Genomic DNA, 19,896 nt, shown 5'->3' with positions numbered 1-19,896 from the left:
GGTGGACGCCGGGCTGCTCGCTCTCAGAGGTCGGAGGAAGCAGACCCTTTAAAGGAGAAGTACTGTCAGAAGAACAAAGAGAAGCAAAAACATTTTCCTGTTTTGGTAATCCCGACGCTCCCAGAGGGTGCAAAGCCACAGCAGGCTGCCTGTTGTTTGTTGTCTTAATTCACAGATGGTGAACAGTGATGCTCAGTTGATGTGCTCATTTAGAGTGAATTTAACCCTTTTCAGATGGATGCAGAAATTAGGACAAATCCATGTTTGTGGGTCAAAACCTCACTCATCAGCAGCCCCTAGCATCCCCCACCTCTCTGCTGTTTTAGGACCCCTAAAGCAGAAGCCTTTGGAAACACCGCTGACCCATTTTCATTTTCTGCGCAGCCTGAAACTGAAACTTTGAGATACTTCCCGATTGTGTCTGATCAGTCACTACTTATCCTTCCTTTACGTGCCATAATTGTACCCCATGACTGTTTTGTGGATGGAAAAAAAGACATCTCTGGCTTGGCTAGGAGTATTGAATTCAAAATCAAATGCAGGTGTCGGTGACCTTGTGTTGTGATAATTATGCAGGAAAATTCTGCATTCTTTCATGATACTCCTGCCTAAATGCACAGGAGGTACACTCGGTCTACTTGAATGGTGCATTTTCAGGCAGACGGACATGAATGGTATGAATGTGAAACACTCTTCTGGAAAGAGGTCGTTTGCATCAAGATTCTATTTTAAAATGAAAATGTATTCATGTGGACATGGCCTTAGACCATCTGCAGTCTTTGCAATCACATCTCCTGCAGTAGCAAAGCTGACAGCACTTTTAAAAACAACATATTCACACACAGTGGGTTTTTTTCAGTCTTTTGAAATATTTTCTCTCCCACACGAATGAGGGTACATTTCCACAAATCGAAGGTCCTTGCTCTAAAATTTGTAAAGCCACTTGAGGCACATTTGGGATTTTTTTTTTTTTTTTTTTTTTTTTAATACTGGGCTTTATAAATGAAACCGACTTGATGTTGGGCACATGGTACTCTAATACATCAGACTGGAGAAGTGAAGCTGTCATCCAGCTGACTGATCTGTAGACAAACTCTGACAAACACAGGGTTTGTGAGAATAAGTAAAATGGTCTTGACTATAAAACTGGGTTCATTTATATTATGATTATAGGAAAACTACTCTCACAGGACACTGTTAGGTACACATGTTGAATGGCTCGTTAATTCAACTGCCTATTCAGCCAGTCACATGGTAGTAACTCGGTGCATATATGCACAAAGATATGGTGATGATGTCCTGCTGAAGTTCAAACCGAACATAAGGATGATGATTTAAGTGACTTTGAATGTGACATATTTGTTGTTTTCAGACAGGCAGGTCTGAGTATTTCAGATGTGCTGGGATTTTCCCACACCAGATTTTAGAGGATGGTATGAAAAAGGGTAGAAATATCAAAGGAGTGTTAGGAATGTAACTGTAACCACTGTAACAAAATGTATCAAACCTCTGCAGCAGCAGAAGACCACGTCAGGTAAGAACAGGAAACTGAGGCTACAGTGCACATGGGCTCATCAAAAAAAAAAAAAAAAAAGATTGGACAACATAAGACTAGAAAAACTTAAGTTTAGTTTGAGTTTTTATTTCTACTGTGGCAGATAATAGGGTCAGAGTGTGGTGTAAATAACATGAAATTATGGATCCATCCTGCCTTGCTTCAGTGGTTCAGGCTGGCGATGTTATGGTGTGGCATCATTTAGCCATCACAGCCTACCAGAGTATCATTGCTGACCATGTTCATCCTTTTCTGACCATGCTGTATCCATCTTCTGATGACTGCTTCCAGATCTCAATCCAATAGAGTGCCTTTGGATAGATTCACGTCATGGATGTGCAGCTAACAAACCTTCGACTCTGTGATGCTGTCATGTCAACATGGGGTAAAACCTTTGAGGAATATAATCTATATTACAAAAAATGAAGGCAGTCCTCAAAGCAAAACGAGGTTCAACACTATGAATGTGTACCTATTGAAGTGGCCTAATGAGTGTATGTAGTAAGTAATAATTTTTCACGAGTGATTGATACAGCACTCTGTGTGGTGCAATGAATGACACTGTACTTCTGTTTTTTTCTTGCTGAGTTAGCACAAGAGGGAAACGGCTACTCACAGCGGTCATTAGTATTCATAACAAACTTTCTCTTCCTCTTAGGAGTGAATATGTCTTTAAAAAGCTTCCCATAGTCATAAATTATATTCTCCTTTCTTAAAACTTTGCCACCTTGGGTGGGGTAAATGTTACTAAAACATAACTTTTTTCATTTTTAAAAATCAAAGCCTTTAGTTAACTAACAAATTCTAATGTGTTTTTTAAGGTCTCCTGGTCTTAGTGTATCAAAAAACTTTGGAGCTCTGTGTATTATTTGTTTCATACTGTGAGTTCTTGTAATACTTGCAGAATGTGGTGTGTGATAGTCTTGCTGAAATATCCAAGACCTTCTTTGAGAAATGTTTGGCATTAATGGGGCTTCTGCAGGTCTCACAGTTGCTGCCATCACAGACTCTGGCTTGTAAACTGTTTGCATGATGGTCCATGTTTCTGTGTTAATGTAGTTCGTTTTTCAGCTGTTTACAGCAAGGAGTGTTTGTTCTACACAATGTGTAAATGATCCTTTTTTTGACCCTTTCTTAACCTCCTGTTCTTCTCCGCCTCTACTGGACCTCCTGCAAGCTTTCTCCTCTTCGCCTTTTCAGATTTGAACACTGGCTTTTAAGCACAACCAATACGATGTCAGGCAGTGACTTCAGCAGCTTTCCATTTCTCTCAGGCTATTTACAGCCCATACAGCTTAAAGGCTTCATTATTGGCAGTTAGAGGAGTATTTTCTCAATGGGCGACTGGTCATGTTTGACTGCAGGGCCAAACAGGAGGGTGCAGCTCCTATTTAACAGATCAGAGATTCAGGGTGGTGAATGGGTACTGAGGTTAAGAAGAGAGATGAAGAAAGCAGTGAGAGAGGATTAGAAAGTGATGACTTGGGGTGAAGCTCACACAGCAAAGCCATAGTGTGTGTTTGTGTGAGTGTGGTGGAGCAGATCAAGACTGAATAAGAAATGCTTTTTAAAAAGTCTAAACTAAAGTCCACGGTTATAAGTTTATGCACAAAGAAGATATCAGGATGAAAGTATTTCAGTGTTTATAGCATGATATACAGTAAGTGTACCAAGTGCACGAAGGCCCTCTGGTTGACTTTATGCAAACTTTGCTGAACTCTTTAGACTTGCTGATGGGAAAAATCCATACTGAAGAATAATCTTTGACATTAATAGTGCAGTTTAAAATTTCACATCACGGATAGACCACATTTATTTATACCCAATACAGTGGAACATTTCATAGTTAAATATTTTACATTTTGAATTGACACTACTTGTTAACAAAACTTCCTTACCTACAGTGCAATACAAGAATCTTAAGCTACCCATCATTTCTTTACATTTTGCTTCCATGACCTGCTTGTAATTTTTTGAAGTGCTCTTGAGCAGCAGTTGGCTTTCTTGAGGTCTTTTATTTAAACATTGGCTGCTTTTTAAAAAAATGCATTTTTAGTCCTGTTCTTGTGACCAACCATCAGAGGAATAATTTTTTTGACCTATGAATCATTCAAAATACAACTCAGCATGGTGTGACGCATTACTCCTTAAAAAATTGAGGAAACTGGACAAGTGGAAGGCCTAAAAAACAAAGCTTAAGTGGAGAAGTATCTGAAATATTTTTAAGAAATAGGAAGTGTAGCAAAGACCTGACACAGGAGCTGAGGGATGCATGTAATCATTTAGTTGATCCATCATCAGAAGTGGGCTCAGTGGAAGGGCGGCTGTCAAGAAACAGCTGAGATGTGGAAAACTACAGAAGAACTGGACTAAAAATCAGTGACAACTGGTCTTATGGAGTCATGAAGTTTTGGTTCAAATCTTGATCAGTATATGTGAAGGTGTCTACAGCCATCTGTAAAACACCTCAGTTATGGTTCAGGGCAACAGGTCAGGTACTGATGTTGATGGAAGTATTAAGACAAAAGCACTACCAGAGTTTGAGCCACAAATACAGTAACATCTAGAATGTGACTTACTGGAGTTTTTCAGGATGAAAAAGATCTCAAACAAACCTGGATAAAACACACAGAGGAACACTATCGGTCCTGGATTGGCCTCCCTCGAGCCCAGATTTCAACATTACTGACGCAGTGTGGGATCATCTTCCCAGAGAGTGCAAAAAAGGCTCCCAACATTCAAAGAAGAGCTTGAAATCTCCTTCAGGAAGCCTGGAGAATTTTTTTCCTGGTTAAAAAAGAACATGTAGTTTATTCCACTTTTTTTTTTTTTAGCAATTTATGTTGTTACTATGGACTTCATGCATACAAATTATTAAAATTTGGAATATAACGGTTGTATTGATGCATAGCGACTTGAAAAAATGCACTGCACCATGTAAAAATGCAAAGATAAGCTCTGGCAGACTTGGTTCTATGGTGGGCTTTAAAGGGTTAAAGAAATGACAAGACTTCCTTTAGAGTTCAAACTGTGTTGAAGAATAAGGTGAACATACCAAATATTGACTTTCACCTCATTAGAACTGTACAAACTCAGAACAAGTCAGCCTTAAATATTTGCTGTAGCAGGACAATGTCAGATATTTTCTTACATAGATGTGTTTAAAGTTTCCTAGCACCAAGCGCATTGTTTGGTTTGTCATCTTTTTTTTTTTCTTCTTTTTTTTTTTTAAAGAAGCATATATAAATATCTCAGTTTCAACATTTGGTGTTATGTTAATCTCATCTCTGCATTATCTTGTCATTTACATTTTACGTATCTCAAGGAGCAACCATCTCCTCATCTTTATTATATGAAACAATCTGCCAACAGCTTTCAGTTGGGCGACTCTAATCTAATGTTTATGGCAGACAATAATATTTATATTCTCACCGTCCAAAGATAAAATCCTGCTCAAACATCAGATATGGATCAAGCAAATTAACAGCACCATGAAAGTACTTAATTAGACTCAATAAAAACGAATTATCTGGCTCCATAACGGATACTCGGGATGTTAAAGGCAATAAACCAATAAGCCAAAATAAATAAGAATTAACATCAAAGCAAAGCAGCTTCTGTTGGGATTTCCCTTCTATCATATTTTCCTCTTAATGAGAAATGATGAGTGACTGTTTGTCAGCTCCCAGCCGTCACAGCAGATCACACACAAATTAATGTCCCGTCGTTCATTTGGCCCGCCTTGACGCCGCTCCATGAAAAGCCTGTCAAGCTAATCAGCTCAGACAGGATGCGTCACGTCGAAGTTTGATGATATGAGCAGATTAAAACAGGATTAAATTCCTCCTGAGGTGAAGGAGCGAAAACACTGCACGGCAGCTTGGCAGTCAGGGAAGCCTCGTCTGAACTAATGCAGTGCAGTAAAGCGCAGCATGTCTGCATGTGCTGTACCGACTTGTACTCTGCACAGTTTACATGAATCATTAGATGTGGACAACTTTTGTGAAAGTCAAGTAAACACATGCTGATTGTGCCTATTTTAACATACTCTTTTTTTTGCTGATGCTTATGTTGTACTTATTGTCAGTCTTCCAGGTGCATTACACCTTTTGTTAAATATCAAAACCACTGTTTAGTCAGTCTTTATGTCTGTAAAGCATCTTAAGCCCAAATTATACTTTCGGGGGGTTTTCATGTCCTTAAAAACGCCAAAGTCCACAGCAAGATGTAATGATTCTCCTGCAGGGAAAACAGATTCTGAAACACATGAAACCTTTATTTGAAGTCGACCACTATTCTTCAATGACTTCATCAATGACATCACTATGTAACACATTTACACAAGGCTATCAAGCTGTAAAATTGCCCTTGAAATAAGAGCAGTTGCCTTGCAGCTTCTCTGGCTAAAATGTCTCAACCGCAGGCAAAGCGTATTAAATGTTCTGCTGCTGGCTGCCAAAGTAAACACAAGAGTCCTCATGCACTCCTTTAATGCTGAGGAACAATCAGAAATTGTGCAATATTTTAAGACCCATAAAGGCAAGAAGAAAAGGACTGTAATTTTAAAGACATTTCTGGCTCCACGGTGGAATATAATGGGCACTCTCTTTGCTTAAGCTCTACTTCACTGCATTTTATAAAATTCAGCCGAGTAATTTCTGAGTAATCGTGCTGACAAACAAAGGAAACTGAAAACATGAAAAGCTCTGCTAGGGCTTGAGGCTTCACCTCAGTTTAGCAGAGGAACAAATGGTCATGGGGCAAGTCATTTTTGAAGTGGCAGTGTCCTTGGATGAAAACACTGTGTTTGGGGTAATGTATGAAGGTCTGCAGTAGCTTTGCCTTGACCTAGATCAGATTCTGGTTCAAATGTGTGGCTGCATGCCTGTCCTTTGCCCCCCTTGGTGGTGCCCCTGTTTGCTTCATTTTTAGAGGGGTGCTTATGAAATACCTTCATTTCCTGTATGCATCTCCATCTATGCTGTTCAATAGAATGCCAAAAAGTAAATAAATAAGAAAATTGAACAATGTAAGACCTCAAAGTTGTGTGTTACATAAATAAAAAAATTGAGCTTCCCACAATTTAACAGGTTAACTGGCGATTCAACACTGACCATGTAATTATTGTTCCCTCTGTTGCTTTAATTTGCAGCAGCATGCTGATCCAGTGTTTAAATAGTGTCTAAATAAATGCATCTCTCTATGTATACTTCAATAAAAGATTCTAAAGCAATCATCAGAAAATATTCAAATCTGCTGAATCTGCAACACTTTAAAAAAAAAATATTGATTTCATGTTTATGTGATGAGTGCAGATTTTCAGATCAGATCATCTTTTTACTGTACAGTGAAATTTTCATATGGCACTAAAATGCAAAAACAAATTTAAAAAAAAAAAAAAACCCTTTGTACTGTTTTTTTTGTGGTTAAAAGTTAATAAAATAAATAAATACATAAATAAAATCATAAGAAAAGAAATCCTACATCACTGACTCTGCTCTGAAAATAGTCTTTAGCATTCAGCCTTCTGCTGTATTTAACACTTTGTGAATGCATTTTACGATGCACACGTAAAATGTTTCACCAAACACTAAACACAAATGTTATCCACAAATCGCACATTGTTTACGTAGTTGTTTTGCACACCATCTTATTCCACTGAGAATTTTACAGTTTAATTAAATCCACTGTAATGCACATCTGCTTAATGTAATGTGTGCACACTGTCATTACCATACGATGTGGACATAAACTAGTGGGTTTTAGTCTATAAGGCATGTACCCACTGGTGAACTGAATATATATCATTCATGAAAGGGGGAAAAAAACAAAGAATCTGCACATCCTACTGTACTACTAAGATTCAATTTGGCATGTGTGTAAATAATGGATGAGCAATAGCTTCTGAGAAATAGCTTTGGTAACTTGCATTATTTAATAATATGCTAGGCAATGTGTTCGGGTTATCTATCCTACTTAGCTGTGCAGAGCTGTTAGTGGCCGATGAAAGCTGTAATGTTCACGTAAAGAGTGAAGTGGACAGTACTTTGGTTTGTTTAGTTAGTGTAATCAAACAAAACTAACCAAATGAACTAAAAATATTTATCCATTTAGCCTTGCGATATAAAGAATTTAACCTTTTGATGCTATACCATACCCAACATGTCTTTAAAAAACAAATAAAAATGCCACATTGGCAAAAATGTGACATTTTTATGAAGTTATTAGATATCATTAAAAAAAAGGTCTGACAATGAGCTGCAAAAAGTTCATAAAGAGACATTTAGGTCTATAAAGATGGATTGTTTTTTTCTTTCTGTTTTTTTTGTAGTTTTGCTTCTGCACACCACCACACTGGATTTTAAATCAAACAATTCAGATGTGATTAAAGTGGAGACTTTCAACTGCAATTGAAGTGGTTTTAGAAACAAAACAAAACAGTCCTGCATGATTGGACAAACTAATATAATTTTAAATATAAGGATTAATTTTAATACTCAGATGAAAATCCTTTTGCAGGCTAGCACTCATGGACATCATCAAATATTGTTTCCTCCCCTGAGTTGATTTGCTGGCGCTTTCACCGCAGCTGCCTTCAGTTGTGGGTCTCTCTGCTTTTAGTTTTGTATTTTAATAACTAAAAAGCTGCTCTGTAGGGGTGCATTCAGGTGACTGATGTGGACACTGAAGAATATCCCATTATCCATTTGCACTGTGATGAGCTGTCTGAGCAGTTGACAGCAGCTGACTCAATCTGAGCAGAGAGTACGGCCATGTACACTCCAGAATTCATCCTGCTACTTCTGTCAGCAGCCCTCAATACACTAAGGACTTTTCCCACTGGCAGCCCTACATGCCCATGTCATAATGCTACCTCCACCGTGTTTGACAATGAATGTCTTTGCATGTTGTTTTAAGCGTTAAGCATTAAGTGAAACAAAATCAGATAAGTCAAACTTTACTCAACTCATTCTTCTTGCTTCCTCCACATCCGTACCATTGAGTCGTTAATGCTGAATTCTCTCGCAGCTGCTCTATTCCTATGTTGTTGCAGTATATTAATGACTAACCTCATATTGTGGATGGATTATCTCAATAGTTCTCCTGACTGAAGTTTGGTCTGTTTACAGCATCCTGCCATGTAATTGCATTTGTCCCAAACCATCGGGAACCCTCACGTTAACTTTTATCGAGTGGAAAGATAGGGTTCATCCTCCAGCTTCACTGTGTTTGTTATGCTTAACATAGCTGTGTCGCTAGCGATCACGTAGCGTTATATACCAGCTAGCCCAACTTCAGTAACCCTACAAACGTCGCTGCTGTTTAGTTTTCTGTCTTCCTTTATGTTGGAAGCGCTAGCAGAGCTGTACTTTTTAATTTTTTCAGAAATCTCTCAGCCAGAACATGCTATATCATGGTTAGGTGGAAACTAGCGAGCTAACTTCCTGCTAACTTCTAACTCCGTTAAATTTAATAAATTCTGTTTTCATGGATGCCTGGATGTTAAACTTAATTGTTACACCTGGTATAGCAGCAACGCTGATCATTTTATTACAGATGAAAGAACTTAGACAGTTTTAACTCTCAGTGATGCCGCAGTGTTCGTTTGACTTTGGGATCTGAACCAGACGGAGTTTTGGTCCCAGATTACTCTGTGAGGCTCCTGACTATGGTAGCCGTAATGCTCCGACAATCCATCAAGCCTAACTTACCAAAGTCGTACTAAAACATTTTTTGACAGATTTTTGAGTGCCGTGTACCACATAAAATCCGTTTGAGGTCAGTAAGCACAACCAGAATTCATACATAAGGTGCACTGCCGATTTTTGAGAAAATTAAAGGATTTTAAGTGCCCCTTATAGTGTGGAAATACAGTATCTTCTGTGGTCTTTCACTCCAGCCTAGAATTCTGTTTAGGAATGATGCAGATTATTGATTCGGCCACACCTTGTATTTTTTTTATTTTCTCTCTCTGATTTGAGTTAATTTGGGGTTTCAGAATAATGACGTTCTCCCTCCCAAATGAACTGAACTTTGGGGCAGCTGTTGCAAAGCTTGAACTTACACAGCTCTAGTGATAATTACAGCTATTTTTAAGACTCTTAATTTAGTTCCCTTCAGTTTATTGTCATTACACAAGCAGAGCCAGTGCAACACAATTTTCATGCAACATATATAAGAACAGAAACACGGAATCATACAAATCCCTTCATAACTTATTATCAATACTCAGTAACATTAAAAAAAAGAAAAAAAACTACTGACATATTTGTTGTTGAAATGATTAAGTGGTTCTTTCAGCTATAATGGGAATAATCTATTGCAATACATAATTATAAAATAATGTCTTAATGGCAGTAAAGAGTTTCCGGGGAATCTTTGAAGGATTGTTTTGTTGGGGATACTCCGATATACTCTGTTATAAAAGCAGCTACTGCATTTCTTGTTTTGTTTTTTAATGTATTCAGGGTCAGAGTGGAGAGTCAGGAAAAACCCAGACAGGCAAAACCTGGCAGATACAGGAGAGAAAGCTCTGCTGGGACGTCAGCCAGCAGAGCTACAAGGCTGAATTCTCGAGTGCCGTTCAAACCTGAATGGCACAATCACTGTTCATGCCCTTCTGGGACATTTTATCTTTCCTTCTGCAGATCTCTGTATCCATGCACTGCACTGTCTGCAGCTGTTTGACCTAGAGCTTCTGAATCGGATGGTGATTTTGATGCACAGCTAAAAATAGTAGCTTAGGAATTACACCTTGCCACAATAAAGGCACTTGAAGTTTGCCTTAAATCTTTATTTCCTGCCATTGTCAGAGGATGGAAGAGTAAAGCAGCTGTGTCTGAGCTCTTGAATGAAATTTAAAGTTTCTTTTAATCCACAACATGAACTTCCAGCTCTGACACCACATGGAGAAGAGGGCACACAGCCCTGAGGCCAGCCGCTACACTCCACCTTCATGATAAATTAATTCCCAAGAAACATTCATATGAATTTCAAGGATAAGGGTGCACATACAGAATGAGAGATCTTATCGAATGTTTCACTGAGCCAAAAAGAAGAAAAACAGATCTCTGCAGTCTGTCTCCTGCAAGCTTTTTCTCACCAATGAAATAATTCCTCTCAGCGACAGAAAAATATTACTTGGCTGCTGCGTGCAGCAGAGGCCATAAACAGAGGCACCTGATAGCTACATCTGGGTGACGGGTAATAGATACAGTGCCAATGCTCTACAGAGGGAAGCCATCAGCGAAAAAGACGGCTTTAATACACTTCAGCTGACCTACGTGGCTGTTTTCACTTTGCAGGCGTTCATGCTCAGTTTCAAATTACTGCTCAGACATCCCCGATAACGGTTCATTACCTCTGTTAGGAGAAAAATCACATCCCAGATAAATTTAAACTGACAGTGATGCAGTAAAAATGGAATGAAAGCAATTATTTTGAAATCTCCACCTCCAAGACCATCAAACATGGAGTTTAAGCGTGCATGATATTATTCTCTGCATTGCATTAAAGTTTAAAGATTTGTCCAAACTTCTCCTGCCTTCAAGTATCACATGGAGAATCGTAATTAGGAGTGGATCGCACATGAAAGAAGAGCTGGAACTTCAGTGTGCTAGAATCAATTCATCGTTTGATCGGTTTCTCTGCTAATCCTCGTCAAACCTACGTATTTTTCACAGTTTTCATGCTGAAGTAGGGCAGTGCAGTATACGCAAAACAAAGTCTTGCTTGATTGAAGATATATTTCACACCTATCCATTTTCAGTAGGAAAATGCTTGGTGCAAAATGAATTACTATCTGTTTTAATGACCTGTTAAATGTCAAAATAAATGAATGAATGATATTTGCATTAAAATCACAAAATGTACAAGAAGGAACAGCGATGAATTTCTCCCTACAGAAACAGGCAACGGTCTGTGGTAACGACACATAAAATAATACATTTGTAAATGTTTGTCTAAACTTATCAACTTATTGTGAATGACAGTGAAAACCAAGTAAAACAATGGAGTGTAAAGCGATTGTTGTCTAAAACAAGTGATTTAATTCTAATGAGCTCGAAAGCCAATATTTCTTGTGACCATCTTCATTCTTCGACAGAGCCAGAACTGTGTTGGGCAAACTTTCATGTAGTTTCTTTAAGTAGTCTCCAGGAATCGTTGTCCAGGCTTCTTGAAGGACCTTCAAAGCTCTTCTTTGGATTTTGACTGACTTTTGTTCCGTTCTCTGTCAAAATGATCCCGCAGCGCTTCAGATGTTGAGGTCTGAGCTCTGGGGAGGCCAGTCTCTGACTGATAGTGTTCCTCTGTGTGTTTTTCTTCTTTTACTACAGTGGCAGTGTGTTTGGGATCATTGAAAAATAAAGCTGTGTGGAATTTGGTGCATAACAAATTTAATTTCACGGTGGTTCAAAATCTAAAGGTACTTTTCTAAATTCATCATTCCATCAATTTGACTAGATCCTCAATGCCACTGACTGAAAAGCCTCAAACTATGATGGAGCCTCCACCATGTTTTAGAGATGGCTGCAAAAAATGCGTTTGGTTATTATTTTTTTTTTTTTTGTAGCTTCAACATCAGAAATAGGATCAAATGTGTCGGAGTGCCAGAGAGAATCAATATTAAAAACTGATAAAACAAAAAACTGTACAAGTGTGACGAACTGTTACTAGTGCAGCTTAAATGTTGCAGTATCAAGGGTTGAGACTGAATGTTCCTCTTTGTGTAGCCATGTCTAATGTTATCAGTGCTCTGAGGTGACTTACTAAGTAACAAGTATAGTAGCTGAGTGAAAAACTATTACTGCACAGCTTTTTATTTCATGGTTTTAAGTAATCGGTGCCACAAACAAGATACCAGAAAAGTCAAACCAGCTGCCAAACACGGTAGTGGAGAGGTGATGATTTAGACTTGCAGCCAGAGGACCTGGGCACCGTGCAGTCACTGAGTCAACCATGAACGCCTCTTTAACTGGCCTCACACTTCTCTAGAAATGAATGCGAGGCCATCTGTCTAGTAACTAAAGTTCTGCCAAATTTGGGTTATACAACAAGCAGATCACCAAACACAAAACTGAATGGTTGGAAAAAGAAAATAATCAATGTCAAATCTGTAAAGTCACATGACTTTACATAAAACATTGTGAGTTTTCTATTTAAAATCAATTTTGTGAACAAAGCAGTTCCTACTGAACTAACATGAACTCTGAGGTCTGAAGGTTTTTTATTAAAGGAGTTCCTGCTCTCTGAATGCTTGTGTAAAATCAGTGCCTCACATTTTTCTGTCCTTGGGGACACTATGATGGAACATTTATGGATAAAAAATTTTAGTGTTTCTTTAGCCTCAGTGAAAAAAATATGAGCGAGTTGTCAGAATATTATTAGAATAGGAATGAAACCAGTAAATCCAGTGTGTACATAGACTAATGTGATATTTCCTTACTTGTTTTTTGACTGAATCCTCTTTTGGGTACTATCATTTCTATCAGAAGTAAGTGATAGTCCTTATATCTGTTGCTGCAGCCATCCTGGACCTGAAGGACAGAAATCTGCTCGCTTGCTGGTGCTGCTATTGTCTATTGTCTCTTGTACTTCAGCATTTGTGCTGAAACTCTAAGAACTATTGTTTGTATGCAAATGTTGTGTAATGGCAAGCAAATCCTGCAGGAACAATTCTTCATATAGTCATTGCTGACCTATATACATGCCTGTTTCTCCTGCTTGGAGAAGGACCAAAGCCTACTCACGTTGCACATTATCCTCATTATTGTTGCTGTATAATTGACTTTCCATGAGAATGGCTCATTGGCTACACTGACTTTGTGCAAACTCTATTAGCTGTGTAGTGTTGCGTGAATTCTCCAAAGATCCTGTGTAGTCGCTCATTGTCCAGCCCACAGCGAGTCTATGTCATTGTCTTCAAAGAGGCCGGGGCGCTAATTGGACCGCTAGCGCATAGCAAATCTTCAGCTTCATTTGCATCAATAGCCTCATTACACCAGGATGGCATGAATGACCTCAAGGTCTGTGAGAAACACATTTGGAGATTGGAGTATTTTAGTTGATGATTTGCATCCTGACAGTTTTACATCAAAGAATAATGATATTGAGTTACTGTTATTGGTGGATACAGGTGGAATAGCCTTTGATGAGTGAGCTAAAAATTGTTTTACAATTTGCAATTTTCTCTATGGCTCAAAAAGATCAGAAAAGAACTCGGACTACAATTGTTTTTCCAGAAAAAGCAAAAAACAAACACTTATTAACAGAATTGCCTTATTTTGTCTGTAATTATTCCATCCAACATTAATCTATACAGCGACTGCCAGCTAAAAAGAACCTGCTCCAACCAAAATTAGCTTCACCCAAGTTTCAGGAAGACTCAAAAGCACCGCCTCTGTTAGAATTTCAAGCCAGCTGCTCATTAAAATTTAGTGAAAAAGGTAGAATTGTATTCTATAAGGTTGCATCCCGGTAATTTGATAGAGACGTTTGATATCACTTGAGTGAGATCCTGATCCGTTCAATATTTCAGTTCATTTAAGAGTTTTGAGGGTTATGGGTGTTACTGCTGACTCCTGCTGTTGATACCTATGATGTAAATAAAATGCTTCGAGTGAGTATTTTACAAGGTTTCTGTGCTTTGTTTATATTGTTTTCTTCCTGTGTTATTATCCTAAAAAGCAAAAACAAAAGAAAACAAACCAAAAAAATAAAATAAAATTTAGAGCAAGTTTAACTGCAAATGAAATTAGTGACAGGAAGACTGAAGTGTCAAAACTGAGTCTGTTTGCTTGCTGTGAGGTCAGATATCCATGTGGATATCTCAGAAACTGTGCAAATACAGCCACAGCTAGTTTGAGTGAAAAATATAAATATGTATCTTACTACACACAGACCCTGTGTTCCACTTAAAGTGACAGTCTACTATTGCTCTGTGATGCTCCAGAGCTCACTCCTCTTTATATTCAGAGCCCCTGAAGAGTTTCTCCTCTGTGAAAACCGGCTCAGACGAGAGCGTCACATGCAGACAGATTTACGTCTCCTGAGAAATCAGGCATGTAACGGCTGACCTCAGGCTCCCCTCTCTGTCTGTGATAGAGCTGAGTGACAAGTAAAGAGTTCAGGCTGAAGGTGATACATTTACCTCCCGGTAGAAGTGACGTGTTGTTACAAAATGATTGATTGCACTATACGTAAACAAATTAGGCGCACTCGAACAAAATATGCATATGTGCCGAAACATTTTTCATTTAATTTGATGGTCCATATGCTAAATCCTGTATTGCTCATAAAATAAATAACAATTTTTATTCTTCTTCTTCTCATGCCATTTCTCTTACTGTATAAATATATTTTAAGAAAAGGTACATAACTGCAGATGTATTTCTGTCAACATGTTGGTAAATATAAACTCCTGCTGGTCTTAAGCAACAAAGCATGTGGCTTACAGATAAGGCTTCAAACATGAAGAAGCTTAGAGATTGCAGGCAGATTTGGACAATAAATAATTCTTAAATTCTCCAGTTATGAACAGATGTGTTGACAGCTTTAAGGATTGTTTACTTCAGAATTCAGACATCAAATATAATCATGACCTTATTAAACTTGTCATTTTCGTAAAACATAATGTTTTGATGTGATATGTAGAAATGTCATCTGAACATGCTCAAGTTGTTTACTGACTCCCTTTAATCGTAACTGTACACGCCACTGTGTTTTTTTTTTTTAATGAACGTGACACCAAACAGTCATGAGTTAATTTTTTCCTGTCTTTTTCTTTAAAGAGAGCAGCCCATCTTCAGTGCCAGAGCTCATGTCTTCCAGATCGACCCGGCCACCAAACGCAACTGGCTGCCGGCCAGCAAACATGCCGTCACTGTGTCCTTCTTTTATGATGCCACCCGGAACGTGTACCGCATCATCAGTGTGGGTGGAACTAAGGTAGGAGCCCAAGACTCTTAAATCCAGTCAGAGGGTACACATGTAGTCAGATCTGTACCTGTTCGCATCACTGAAACACATTACAGATCTGGAATAGTTTTAAGAATGCCAGGACAGATTTGAACACAGCTCTACTGTATAAGCCAAAACTGCACGGGGGCTGTAAGAATTCTGTAGGGGGCGAGTGGTGTCAAACACAGATATCATAGACTGTATGTAAACAATAGAGGTAGCTACTGTAACATCATGCAGTGCTTTGAGGACTTTTCGGCTGCTAGCCTTTAGCTGCATCCATAGACTCTACGGATGCTCTGGTACCTGCTTTGCTAAGTCTAATAATACTAAAAAAAATAAAATTTCAGCACAGACTTTTTGAATGTGCTGTATTTTATGCATTAAAAAAAGCTTCAAAAGGCAGCAGTACCTAAAACACAGTCAAACACAGAGGTAAAGCCTGGCTTGGCAGCTAATAGTTTAATAAGGCACAACTGGTGAAAGAGGACCTCCTGCAGTTAGAAAGGAGAAACTCCTTATATAGACTATTTTTACATACATGCCAATGTAATTTGGATATTTTACAGGAACCTATGCAGTTGATGTATTTTTGGCCATTAGAGGAACTGCAGTTTTTTTGCCATATTTTATTTTTAATCCTCTGAAATTGCTGCTTGCTTTTATAATTCCCCATCGGGTCACTTTTGAGTCATTCAAGTGTTGCCACAAACTCTGGAGTTGAGGCACATTAGACAATGAATGGTCCTCAGGTTTTTACGATGAAAACAAACCACTTTCTAAACAAACTGTCTAAATTCTTTTAGCATCCATGAATTTTAGACACAATTGTTTCTGCATTTATTGAAAACATTTCTATTAAATACAGGAAGCCTGAGGTGTGGGACTGTGTGAATTAGCATTTTTAGGGCTGTCTCTATCACACCTCCCCTCACATGCTGTATATTTTCCTATACATTTTGCAACAGTGGCCCTCAGACCCCATCTTTCTCTTCAAAGATGCTGTGTAAATATAATTTTACTTTACTTTTATCTTAATTGCATTTTCTTCATCTGGTACTAGTGTTGCATTGATGTGGAGACACTCTGTTTGTGGAGTATTATATTCTCTGCTCTTGCATTTTATTTAGCAAATGAGATTCTTTGAAGCACTGGAAGAAGATCCGTTTGCTTTGTGGCTGTTATGGGTGGGATTGGATTACTCAAACACTCCCATCGTCAGCAGAAAATCTCTAACGCACCCACATTGGTAACGCAGCCTCCACAGCAGCGCTGAAGCACCTGGGAGTCCCTAACAGGATATCTTGTTAGTGAAAGAAATTCAGAGAAAACACTGCACTTTGTTGTTCTTCAGCCAGTTGTGCCAATTTGCCACCCTGAGACTGGAGGCTTTTGGTGAAGAGAATAAAGAAATCATTTGGCAACAAATCCACCTCATCAGACTGCTCACTCGAGAATATTACAGAAGAGATCGTTGCACAACAAAACGAGCTTTTTCACTTCGCTCGCTTTCCGTGGCCTGGTTTTAGATTGTTTTTGTTTCCGTTTGCACAAACATAAGCTGAACTGTACGCGACACAATTTATTTTTAATGTCAGAGATTACAGTCACATGATTCGTTGGGTGATGCTGTGATTGTTGCTCACACACTGGCCTGTTTGCTGTGATGAGCTACAGTAAATTGATGCCCTCTTTTCACTCAGTTTGTACAAATGAAAAATCGTTTTTTGTTGGCAGTAATTATTAATGTCCTTCTTCTGTTTGATTGTATATCATCATTTAACCCTGAAAGGGATCTTGGAAAACAGACCTTTGAAATAACTTGATGAATGCCAAACATCTCACTAGTTAATTATGATGGTGAAGATCGTGCTCCAGTCTACATATCATACAACATATTTAACATCTTTTTTTGTGCCTCTTTCTTATTTATGTCCTACATTTTCTGGCAGCATTGCTTTATTTATCACAAAAATGGCCCACTTTTCCTACAGGGATCTTTCTGCGCTTTATTCATGTGATTTATTGTTTTTACTCTCTGTGGCATCAGGCCATCATCAACAGCACCGTCACCCCCAACATGACTTTCACCAAAACCTCCCAGAAGTTTGGCCAGTGGGCAGACAGCCGGGCCAACACCGTCTACGGACTGGGCTTCTCCACAGAGCAGCAGCTGCAGCAGGTGAACGCCCCACACACACACACACACACACACACACACACACACACACACACACACACACACACATACTTCAGAGAGTCGCTCATTTATTAGATGTCGCAAACAAAGAGGAGATTTAAGAACGAGGACTGTGAAGCTGTGATGATCAAGGGCAGCGTTTTCTCTTTGGTTTTGAACATCTTTCAGATTATATTTAAAATGCATTTAACGCAGTGTTTCCCTTGGTGACGTTGATTCATCTTCAAGATTTCTCTGTTTACCTGAAATGAATTAAAGGGAGTTTAATTTACTAGATTTAGCGCACTAGATAATAAATTGATCGGACACTCTTGATATTCTCCAGGAGGAAGCTTTGTGACGTTTTCTAACCGAGTCTAATTTCTGTCTGTTCTTTTCCTCAATCTGCAGTTTGCTGAGCAGTTTAAGGAGGTGAAGGAGGCAGCCCGTCTAGCCAGAGAGAAATCCCAGGAGAGGTTTGAACTGGCCAACCCTGCACTCAACATCGCAGCTCCACAGGTAAAGCGATGCTGCACTTGCTTAAATCTCTAAAAAAGACACGCTGTCCTCTTACTCTGGCTGATTGGAGCATCCTAGAGGGAGAAAATCAAAACTCTGTATCTCACAAGAATCAAAGTGAAAGCAGCTAAAAATCATAACAGATCTGAGAATTACCATCAAAGACATATCAGCGTTCGGATATACAACGAGGGAGGGATGCACGCAGTTTTGCCAAACAAAAGACAAATCACTGCTTAAAAGTTTTTCTACTTGCTGGTGTGGAAGTTCACTTTCCAAACATGTTGTGAACAGGAACTGTTTTTTCGTGAAGGGAAGGGAAAAACAACTGCCTGTGCGTTATCCCGAGGAGCCGAGGCAGTTTTTTGAGCAAACGTCTGTCTGCTGAGCTGCTTAAAGGCAGCTTTTAGATGCTTTTAGCGTCCCAGATGAGCGCTGTTTTGGGCTTCCGGGAGGATTGTTGAGTGGTAGAGATCTCACTATGTAACAACAGTGAACTTGGTTTTACTTCAACTAATAAATCATTACAATAAAATGAGGAAAATGTGATATAATTTGTTTTCTTCATCATATTTAAGAGCTGTTGGTAACAATTTTAAACCATTAAACACACATCTATAAGAATCCCTGAGAGAACATTAAACCATGGACAGCAGGTTCAAGTAGTAGACTTACTGTGTGTCTTCTAAACAGACTTGATGGTCTCCGTGACCTTTGCCCCAATATGACAGCAGAGCGCTAATATCCCAACAAACTCTGTGCCTTTGTTTCTATTTTAAACATATACAGAATCACGAGGGATTATATGATCCCCATCTGGCCGCTCCATTATTCTCTCGCCGGCTAACTCCATTAAAAGATTTCATGCATGAAAAATGGAGGCAAAAAGAAACGCGGGTGCTGAAGGTGTTCAGAGGGGCAGTAATGGCTGGGACTGAAAGAAAGGAAGAAGAATGACAGATCCGAAGTACGGAGGATAAAGAAGGGTGGATGGAGGTGGGAGCTCAATCATCTATAATTGAAGAGAATCTGGCTGCTGCTGAAAGGACAATGGGCAGCTTTTGTCCTGCCACAGTAGGCAGTTTCTTGGTGAACTCGATAAGTCAGGGGTTCAGGTGGAGAAGTGAAAGTTTGTCAGCGGTGGAAATTTTATGTCCGTCATCTCACAAAAGCTGCTCCATTGTGACATTGTATTCGGGAGCCTAAGGCACAGAGTGGTATTTACAGAAGCTCTGATTTATTAGTTGTTGGGGGTTTTTTTCCAAATGGAAGAAACAGTATCTCTTGCAAACATTTGGAAATCTCAGAGCTGCTCTGCCAGCCTTTGTACATTGCTTATTTCTGCCAAGTGTTAGAGTTGAGAGCGGCTTTGGATGTTGCAGCAATGCAGATTCAAAACGGAGTAAAGTGCTTGTTTATGCTTTTGTGCGTGTGCACTGAGTGTAAGTCTTAACAAAGAGCCACTCGGCAGCTCCGGGAGATTGCAGAGTCATGCTGCCAACCACAACCTCACCACTGAGACTCTCAGATAGGAGCTGATAGTGTGTCGAGGCTGAGAGAAAACACTCCTGGATACAGCAAAGCAGAGCATTAATTCCTGGAAAGAGCTGGATTTTATCAAAGTATGTGACAGTTAATGGTAAACCTTTGTTAAATTTGTGTGCTGGTACCTAATAGACCTGCA

At 39.0% G+C, this 19,896-nt stretch overlaps 1 protein-coding gene across 2 annotated transcripts in view; it reads left to right on the top strand.

The window, feature by feature from the left end:
* The window catches only part of homer3b (homer scaffold protein 3b), a 49,219-nt gene that overhangs the window by 7,643 nt on the left and 21,680 nt on the right, over nucleotides 1–19,896 (top strand). For both annotated transcript variants that reach the window (XM_025898630.1, XM_005454035.4), the window contains 3 exons: nucleotides 15,346–15,502; nucleotides 17,565–17,696; nucleotides 18,105–18,212. In XM_025898630.1, the coding sequence (XP_025754415.1) occupies nucleotides 15,346–15,502; nucleotides 17,565–17,696; nucleotides 18,105–18,212 (397 nt within the window). The remainder of the gene's footprint in view (nucleotides 1–15,345; nucleotides 15,503–17,564; nucleotides 17,697–18,104; nucleotides 18,213–19,896) is intronic.

This window comes from Oreochromis niloticus, linkage group LG15, assembly GCF_001858045.2.
Source record: "Oreochromis niloticus isolate F11D_XX linkage group LG15, O_niloticus_UMD_NMBU, whole genome shotgun sequence".
Classification (NCBI taxonomy): Eukaryota; Metazoa; Chordata; class Actinopteri; order Cichliformes; family Cichlidae; genus Oreochromis; species Oreochromis niloticus.
The sequence above is the reverse complement of the archived record's forward strand: the minus strand, read 5'-3'. Positions and strand labels throughout refer to the sequence as shown.